At 35.0% G+C, this 10,000-nt stretch overlaps 2 protein-coding genes across 6 annotated transcripts in view; one reads left to right on the top strand and one right to left on the bottom strand.

The window, feature by feature from the left end:
- Positions 1-7,672, bottom strand: part of LOC106867863 (uncharacterized) — a 24,211-nt gene extending 16,539 nt beyond the window's left edge. For 4 of the 5 annotated variants that reach the window (XR_001409191.2, XM_014912908.2, XM_014912910.2 and 1 more), the window contains exons 1-2: positions 7,487-7,626; positions 452-2,402 (exon numbers count right to left, since the gene is read on the bottom strand). Coding sequence is in view for 4 of the 5 variants with exons in the window: in XM_014912908.2 (XP_014768394.1) it covers positions 452-2,084 (1,633 nt within the window). In the remaining variant the exon portion in view is untranslated. Of the gene's footprint in view, positions 1-451; positions 2,403-7,486 lie in introns of all 5 variants that reach the window. The other variant, XM_014912909.2, reaches the window with a different exon arrangement.
- Positions 7,566-10,000, top strand: part of LOC106867865 (uncharacterized) — a 50,172-nt gene continuing 47,737 nt past the window's right edge. The window contains exon 1 of the mRNA XM_014912913.2: positions 7,566-7,703. The gene's annotated coding sequence lies outside the window, so the exon portion shown is untranslated. The remainder of the gene's footprint in view (positions 7,704-10,000) is intronic.

The following is a 10,000-nucleotide window of genomic DNA, read 5'->3' as shown; positions in this document are numbered from 1 at the left end:
ATTTTGCATATGCATATATGTCTAAGAGAAACACTGTTGTAAAAGCTGTTTTCAATGAAATAAAAATATAATCAATAATTCATTGAAAGATAAGGGAAAAGGATTAGGAAGGGGGCAAGGAACAGAAGAAAACAAAAGCAAAAAAATAAAGCAACAGGAGAATTTTTCTTCTTGACATTGTGTGTCATAAATAAACACAGTGACTTTAAAATCCCACAGCACAAAGATTCTATCAACGAACAGCAAAGTCACATGTGCATACAGGCTGAAGAGAAACAATTGTGTAATAGTTACACTTACAGTCAAATAAAAAGAAAATGTGTCTGCATCAACACACACACACACACGTATTGCAAAATAATTGCAATTTTAGATACATATCAGTTAAATTTATATATATTTAATAATCAGACTTCAAAGTTTTAGAGTATCATAGCATCATTTCTCTTACCTGTACAAATGAAGGAGATTACTGGTGTTTGGAAATAAATTAAATTAGGATTAGGTGTGTGAGGCATTTGATTCTGATAGGAATTTGGGGGTTGTTCCACGTAAGGCATCTCTTTGGCAATTTTACTATTGCAGTGCTCAGTTGACACTTTAAAACTGGAGTCAGAAATGGAATGCTTTTGACAGCCATTGGACTGGGAATTTAATGCTGAACATGCTTCAGGATGAACAGGGGAAGAAATAGTGCTGTCATCAGAAGGAAATTTAATATGCAGACATTCATACACAGCTTTCAACTCTTCTAAATTTTCAGTCACATACGGTGATATATTACAATTTTCAGAGTTGTTCATAGTGATTATTTCCTTTTTGGGAGGTGTTTTCTTTCCTTTTTCTGAAGTAATTTGTGATGGATCAGGACATAAAATCTTATGAGTGCTTTTGATACCACTACAAGGAGTATAACTATTTTCGAAACCGTTATTATCATTACATCTACAACCATCATCAAATGGTCGTTTGCAAGGTGTCAGACCGTTTTTATTATCTTTGGGGATTTCTGGAGTTTGCAGATGCTTTAGTCCACGAGAATTCCAGAAAGGTTGTGAAAATGAAAATTTATCAGAAAAGTCATTGTCTTTTGTGACATAATCATCATCATCTTCATCACTTCCATTATCATCAAGTGTAATTTCATTGAAATCTTCTACATGCTTCCAAGGTTCATCTTCCACAATTTTCTTTCTGTTGCTTATTTTTAGGATATTCCCAAATTGCTCTGCAAGATCACTAGTATCAGATTCTGTTGAGTTTACTGACAAAGAGCTTAAGGAAGAATAATCCTCAAAGGAGTCTTGAGAAAAAGAGTCCTGAGAACAAGGGATATCTATGATTTCTTTTGACAAGAAACAATTATTATTTATACAAGAAGACAGAATGGCATTGTCAGAAACCTTTTGTTTTTTACTAGATTGGTTGGAAATAATTTCCACATTAGTCTTAGTAGTTTCATATTTATCAGATAAGCTTTTATTTATACCAACTACATTTTTGCTTGAAATATCAAGGACAACTGAATTTTCATCATTCTCATCAGTAAGAAACACTGTCTTTGGTTGATAGCATTCCTCCTTATTATTATCTGTGACACAAAAATCCACGTTTGGTGCTTTGATATTATTTTGAAGTAGTTCAGTTTTATTTCTGGGAATTTCTTTCATGTCTGATACACATTTTTCATGTGATGATGAAATTTGGTGTAATTTATTTTGGAAAATGTGATTTGGAGGGTACGATTTCATTGTAGGTATTTCATTGTCTAAATTGGAATTTTTATATACTTGTGAATTTAATTCCTGGTCCAAAATGTTATTTTGATGTATGCAGGACTTCAGTTCTGTTACATTGATATTGGAAGTGCCATTTTGGAATAATTGGGATTCAGATGATACTGTATCAGCAATATTTAATGTTAATTCTTTAAATTCATCACCATACTGGTTAAACTGGTTACACATGTAACCATCTGAGTTTAAGTCTACCTCAATATATATCATTTTGTTGGAAGACAAATAACTGGAAGATTTGGTATCTTCTTCAATCATGTCTGACATTTTCTCAGAAAGGTGAACCATTTCTACAGATTAACATTTGAGAGATATTGGAAAAGGCAATATCGCTTTCAGTTAAAACTTTTGAAATGTTTAGAAAACATCTGAAAATCTCATTGATAACATTTTAAAACAGAAAGCTGATGTTTCTTGTAGCTAAGGAATGGTATTTTATACCTAGTGGATTTTTTTGCATCACTGTCCAACATCTTTAAGATAGTACATCTATCTGAAGAATGTGGTTAATTTTAAGCACTTAAATCCTTCCCACCCCAGAAAATAAAAATCCTTTCCCAGTACAGGGAATCAGTCTGGGAATATTTTGCTTTCATTGGTAAATATCTAAAATAGAAATATAAAAAAAAATCAAAGATTTTAGCATTTAATTAATAATGAAACCAAAGGTGTAAATGCAATAACAGTAGTGGGTAAGGTTATGTCCAATGGTCAACTAATAACTAGATGTATAAATCTAATGCAATGTCCTAGAGACAATCATAAAAGGTTCATTAATTAATTTCATATTTTAAGTGAATGACTGAAATAATAAAGGTTAGAACAAACAGCAGATGGATTTTGAATTCATACCTTGCTATAAGTGTCATTGTATCCTTGGGCAAATGCCTAATTCTACTTATCTAAGAACAAGTTGAAAAGTAAATCTCAACTTCTTAAGGTAATAATACATAGAGTTAAGCATTGATGCTACAGAAGTATGAAATTAGTGGAAGGGACTTAACTTTCTGTTATTTCTGTCTGTTTGCAAGTTGAATATTCTTGCATTTTCTGTACTCACTCACAATCACTCATGTTTACTTCATTATTCCAATTTGGATTAAATAAGAATACGAATTGAACAGTTCATGAATTTTAACAATCCCAATACAAGATCCCTCAGATCTTACATTTGGATGGACAAGCCAGATTTAAATGAAAGTCTTAGAAAATAGAAAAAATAATGCACAATAGACCACACTTGAACAGTAATAAAGTACTACAATACACTAGCAATGCAAGCATTCAAGATGATAAACCAGTAATATGAAACACACAAATATAATAAACAGACAATTATTATTACTATTCTTGACATCAGCTTCAACACTTCCACATATTCTCAAATACTATCATTGAGGACTTCTACAGAAGACATCTTAGTACACAAATAAAGTTAAAACAAAAGAATCACAACAATGCACCAATTCACTAAAGTTAACTAACTAAAATAACATGAGGCAATGATCTTGACTGCTTACTTTCACCAGACAGTTGAAGAACAACAAATTTCTAAATCTCAAAAACCTGAGGGTTCAACAAAATGACAAATATACACCTATGACAATTAAGGATTGAAGGAATTATTGTACTAACAACTCAGACAGCCATGGATCCTGTAATTTATGCATCACTGAGACTTGCCACACATACTTCTCTAAAGACTCCTATTAAACATTTTGAAAGAATCACTTTATGACTACAGAAGACCTTCGAGGTTTATTGATGCTTCGACCAATGTCATAGCCTCCAGTACCCTCTAAGACAATTATTGCTAAAAATTATGCCTTAATCATTCTTTGACCCTATTCACTGCTTTTAGGTTAGCCCTGTTACAAACAAATGATTCTCCAAAAAATAATTTATAACAAAATATATCTATCAATTCAATCCACTTTTAGAAAAAAAACAGTTGAAAATTTCTTTAAAAAAATGCTTCTAATATCAACACTAACTTTGACTTCTCACTGATCTTTTATTTGTTACAAATTGTGCTGATATCATCTATTAACATTTTTACATGAATCCTGAAATAGCACAACAGCATCCCATAAACAAAGAATTTGCTTAGTCATAAGAAAACCTTCAACTAACACAAACTGGGAGCTGAATAAGACACTTCTTCCACACGAATCCCAATACAAGTTTACTTCTAACACCCTGCTTTACAGACTGAGTCAAAACAATAACAAACTTCCTTCAGAAAAGACTGGCTCCCCCCACACACTACAAACACTCTTTTTACTGTCCTTCTCCATCCCCACCTCTCCTTTTTGCTTACAAACTCACTTATAGCACACCTAATTTTCATATGTATTGCTCTACACATCAAAGGAACATCCAACCAAAAACACTATATATTAGGCTTGAAAACCAACCTGAACCACACTCTGATGTTAGCTTGTAAGCTGAAACTTTGAAGATACTGTCAACCAATCCTTGTGCAAAGACATTAATATGGTACTCTACTAAAAGAAAATGAGTGATCCTTCAATTTAATGCTCAACTATTATTAAGTATAACTTAAAATTAAAAAAACTAACATTAATATATAAATGTATACATACACCTAGTCATACAATGATGTGTGCACATGTGTTTGAATATTGTATATGTGAGTACTGCATAGGTAATTGCATTGAATAAATGGATATCATCATCATCACTTAACAAACTAGCTGGGTTGGATGGTTCAACAGGAACTGGCATGTCAGAAGACTGCTCCAAGCTCTAGTGTCTGTTTCCGCATGGTATCTATGGCTGGATGCCCTTCGTAACATCAACCTCTTTATAGAGCATACTGGATACTTCTTATGTGGTACCAGCAGCAGTATAGCCATCAAGTAACTTGCAAGACAAGAGTTTAAGACTGCTTGCCTATGGGAAATCCCTTCTGCTAATGACCTTGTTCTTGCAGCTGAATATGTAGTAGAATTACAAAAGAAATTCCAAGTATGGAAGCAAAACCCTGGAATCAAAGGACCTTAAAGTTAAGTCATGAAATAGCTAGCATGCAGAAAAACACAGGATGACCTTGTTCAACATGTAGAAAAAGTGTGGGTAGAAATTCCATACAGTACAGTGTATCCAGTGCAAACTATGTACACATAAGATGTACCGTGGAGTCACAGGAAGGTCCACAAAGAAAGTAGACTTTGTTTGTGGCAGATACACAGGAGCAATAAACATAAAGAACACAAGGGAAATATATTTTCTTAAATGCCCAGGAGGATCCTTAGAGGTAGTAGACAGCTTCTGTAACCTAGGTGACTTAATGAACAGTGAAGGATGACGTTCTAAAAGTATAGTTGCTAGAATAAGAACTAGATGTAGAAAGTTCAGAGAGCTGATAACAAAACGCCACTCTCTCAGAATGAAATACAGATTGTATGATGTTTGTATAAACAGCAATGCTACATGGTAGTGAAATGTGGGCTGTGAATTCAGAGGACATATAAAGATTAGAAAGAAATGAAGCTAGCATGTAAGACAAAGTGAAATTTTGATAGAAAAATTGGGCAAAAGAGGTGTCAAGTGTATTGTATAAGGGAGAAGACTGCACTGGTATGGTCATGTAAAGCAGATGGATGAGGACAGATGCATAAAAAAGTGCCAAGAGCTAAATGTGAATGGAACCTAGGGAGATTTGGAAAGAAGTGGTGCAGACCAACTGTAAGATGTTGAGATTCATGGAAGAGATGATTAAGGACCAAGATTACTGGTAATATGCTGTGCTCAAGACCCATCCACCTAAGCAAAAATGAGGACCTAAAAGTAAATTATGTCTATGCCTCCACACATAATCTATCCCTGTCAATTCTTCCCCCACAACTCATCTTCCTTATGCTTTCCTCTCCATTACTCTTCTTACTATTGTGTAACTCACTCAGGTACTTACAAAGTTTCTAAACGTTGAATGGCTAGGAGTAAAATAGGAGTCAAAGGGGTCCATAGGTGAAAAATGGTTGAGAAACATTCTTCTACATCCTCTTCCTTTAGTATTTATTTATAACCTCCTCCTTTCCAAATGGATTTCAACATTGACCATGCTTCCACTCATCTTTCCTATTCATCGCATTTACCCCTACCCCTATCACCAACCACAAGTCATTCTCCTTTTACACTCTTGTGAACTTACCAACCCACTCACCCTTTCCAATCACTTGTCCCTATTCTTTTAATCCTCTTCTACCTTGGAGGTAAGCCCTGGCACCTCATTATCACTATCTCTTTTATCTTTCCAACTGAGGTAGCCATGTGTCTACTCTACAGCAAAGACACTTGTTTCAGTCCCTCTTTTATATTCTAACCTCTCAACATTTGGCATAAAACTACTTCCCTCAATACTATACCACCAGCCAATTAAGAGCTCTTGTTTAGTAAGTTATATGATGCCGGGAAAATTAGCACTTAGCAAAACTCAACACAGTTCTCTGGCTTGTTAGATGCTGTTGAACTATCCAAGCCACACCAGCATGGGAAATGGACGTTAAATGATGATTACATTATACACACACACACACACACGAGTTTGTATATTACACTAGTTTTTAAAGCATTTCTTTTCAGGTATGTATCTGTGTGTGTGTGTGTGTGTGTGTGTGTGTGTGTGTGTGCATATAAATTCTGATATTTGTTTTCATTTGTGCAAGCACTGTAGCCTGTTGTGAATGGGTTCTCATGTTACTGAAGTGATTATTGTTCATATAACTTAAGTGACTATTGTTCATATATTGTTCATATAATAGTTGTACAGCATGATCATTAAGTGATCACAATGTTATAATGTTATCTCAATATGGTGAGATAACAGTTTTGGGTAGAGTGAAAGTGAGGTGGGGACGGGCGGAAGTCTTTCCGGTTAGGGTTTTAGGGTTAGTGTTGGGGAAAAAAAGACAAAATTGAAGAGGTTGGGGGGGAAGGGAGGAATCTCACAATGCCGATTTTTGGCAATTTTCCGGAACCTCCGTATCCGAAAATGGGGATTTTTTGCAAAAAAAAATTACAAAAATAAACAAATTTGGGAGAAAATGAGGGGTGGGTGGATGGAAGTCTTTCCAAGCTGTGTATAGTGCAAGGTGTAAAATGTTGAATATAAAATGTAAAATACCAAAGTGTTTCCTTCATTCTAGCACGTTAGTTCTAAAGAATGGTATATCAGATGGGTGTGTCAGCACATCTGAATTGTATGTTACCCTGTAAATGTGGTGATGTCATTCTATTGCTCAATGAAATACATACAACTAGGGTTTACCCCCAGTGTTCCAATTGTAGCAATAAAAATGAGGTTCAGGTTGGGGTATGTATTTTTAAATTGTGTAGGAGTCGTTGGAAGAGCAGTGCTACCAGGACTAATGCTAACTGGGGTTTCATCAACCCCGGCTGGGTCGCTAGGGTGAGGGTGTCCGATGTTGAAAGACCTGAAACGCCTAATGACACCAGGAACCATCACTGAGAATGTATTCAAGTGCATCACAGGATGATGTATAGGAAAAACAAAACACGTCCAGGATTTTTTGTATCTAGCTATAAGAACAAGTACGTAGCATTGGTAGGATGAGGTTATGGTGGCGTATATGGTATGGTCGGGTAGTGTTGGGGTGGATGATGGGTTGGAGGTGAAAGACGATGTGTTTGCTAAAGATCTATACCTAAACACGTATGTGTATGTTCGCGCGCGCGTGATTTTATGCCTCACCGCTCGACAAGTTGCTGGTTTCTTTACGTCTTCGTAATTTACCGGTTTGACGAAAAAGAGATCGACGGATTATGCTCAATACTTAAAAGATGAGCACTGGACTCAATTCAATCGACAAAATTCCTTGAAGGCAGTATCTTAGCATGGCCGCAGTTCAATGACTGAAACAGGTAAAAAAAAAAAAAAAGAATAATCAAAGAGTTGCAATATATGTGTGTGTGCATATGTACATGTTATAAAATTTCGCTTATATTTTCTCTCCCCTTTCTTTCATTAAGACATTAGAGTGTTGCAGGACAAAACGAGTTAAACAAATTTAGAATTTTTTATCGTTCTCATTTCAAACAACGTGCCAAAAGTGTAAAGACAAAGAAAAATAAGAGTTTCTAACCTTTGCTGAAATAAATGTTTATCAAATTATTGAGGAATTGAAAAAAATAAAAAATATATAAAACATGACAGAAGAACTTTAAAGCAAGAAATATTCAAATAATAATATTGCGAAAGAGGAAATTGAATTAAATGCGTCAATTACTTACATGTTTTGCCACTTTGTCAACAATGCAAAAAAAACAAGGATATATATATATATATATATATATATATATATATACTCTTTTACTTGTTTCAGTCACTTGACTGCGGCCATGCTATATTTGTCTATCTATATTTATATGTATACATATAATCATATATAACCGGCAGAAAGTGATTCAATGGCCTATATGTACGTGTATACACTTGAACAGTTTTAGATTGTTAGTACTAACTTGAAGTATGTAAATATTGAATGCAAGTTACATTAAAATTTTTACGTCGAAACTCAAACTGGCTGTCCGAAGTAAACAAATTAAGGTTATAAGCAACACCATTGGTGGAAAAAAATATACGTCATCACAAATTTAAACCTCGATAGGCTTCTCCTCCCAAATAGAATAATACTCATGCAGTGTACATGTGAACGTCGTTTTTGGAATTCTCTCCCTCGTGTGAACTATTATTATGTCTGCATAACAAAAATAACAACAACAATAATAATCATATAACAGACTTTTTAAACTCGCGCATGTTTGACAAGTGACCTCAGTGATCGTGTATTGAAATTAGAAAAACTTATGGAAGAATCATGACTATTGTGCAATTATATTCGCTTTGTTGTTGTTTACCCGCAAGTAGGCTTTGATGGTACAAATTTGTGATCAAGGACATTCCAATCGTGACTGTCCCATCTTTTTCCTATGGGCAGGAACCCAACACCAACGTTATCCAATCTTTCTGATTTCGCGATCACCATTTTTTATTTAGAGTGTTTTCTACCGAAACACTTGAAAACTTCGTATACTTGTATATTTTGTCCTATAGAACAGAGAAAAAATTTTATATTCGACTATTGAGGTGAAAACAATTACTGCTGTGGTTTGTCAACAACACGTTGTGGCGGTGTAATGGAATCTTTTTCCTTGAATAAAATTACTGCCGTTGTTTGTCAACAAGAACTATCGGCGGTACTGTTATTTATGACATCGTTCGTGCGTTTGTACTGGTTTTAGCTTTAGGGTTTAAGTTGGTGAATGCTGCCATAATCCTTGCCTTCAGCCCATCTTTGGTGTTACAAGGAGTTTTGTTGGTCTCTCACTCAACTGTACCCCACACACAATAATCACCGGGGTTGCAGTCTGGGGTGTTAGGTGGCCAAATGTGGTTGCAGAAATTGTCTGACAGCCATGACTGAGTTCTCCTGCTTGTATGGCATGATGCAGAGTCCTGTTGCCAGAATAGGGTCTTCCAGCAGCCACTTTCTGGACCCAGGGCAGCACTACTTTCTCCAGGCACTTCATGTAGGCCTCTGTGTTGAGTCTGGGGCTATGTGGGAAGACGAATGGAGGCATAACGTCACCATCACTAGTGATCACTCCCAATACCATGCTGTTGACTGGGTGTCTGATTTTTACCATCCTTGGTACATGTTTTGGGAACACAGTAAGCCATTGGTTGTTCTGTTTGTATTGGAGCTTCTGGCGTGAATGCCAAGCAGTACAGCATGTCGTTTCCAAATTTCTGGCTGAGAGAATTGTGTCATAGTGCTATATAAAACTGAGAATATGTGAGAGTATGTCTGTCTGTCCCTATGTGTGAATTACTAAAACTTGAGAACTACCCAACCCATTTCATTCAAATTTTACACATGCCTTACTTAGGGTCCATGCAGTGTCATGGGCTAAAAAATTTTTCAATCTCTTATCTCTAACACTGTTTCCGTATTACGTGTCAAAAGTGAAACAATAATGTCTCTATTAATACTTTCACTATTACATGGTTTCAATTTCAATTATTTTCATTATGTAGCTATATATATTAGTTTCATTTCTATTACTTTCAATATATATTTATAAACATGTATGTATGTATATGTATGTATGTATATGTATATATATATATGTATATATATATATATATATATATATAT

This window comes from Octopus bimaculoides, chromosome 5 (genome assembly GCF_001194135.2).
Source record: "Octopus bimaculoides isolate UCB-OBI-ISO-001 chromosome 5, ASM119413v2, whole genome shotgun sequence".
NCBI lineage: Eukaryota > Metazoa > Mollusca > Cephalopoda > Octopoda > Octopodidae > Octopus > Octopus bimaculoides.
Note: the sequence above shows the minus strand (reverse complement) of the source record. Positions and strands in the feature narration are given on the sequence as shown.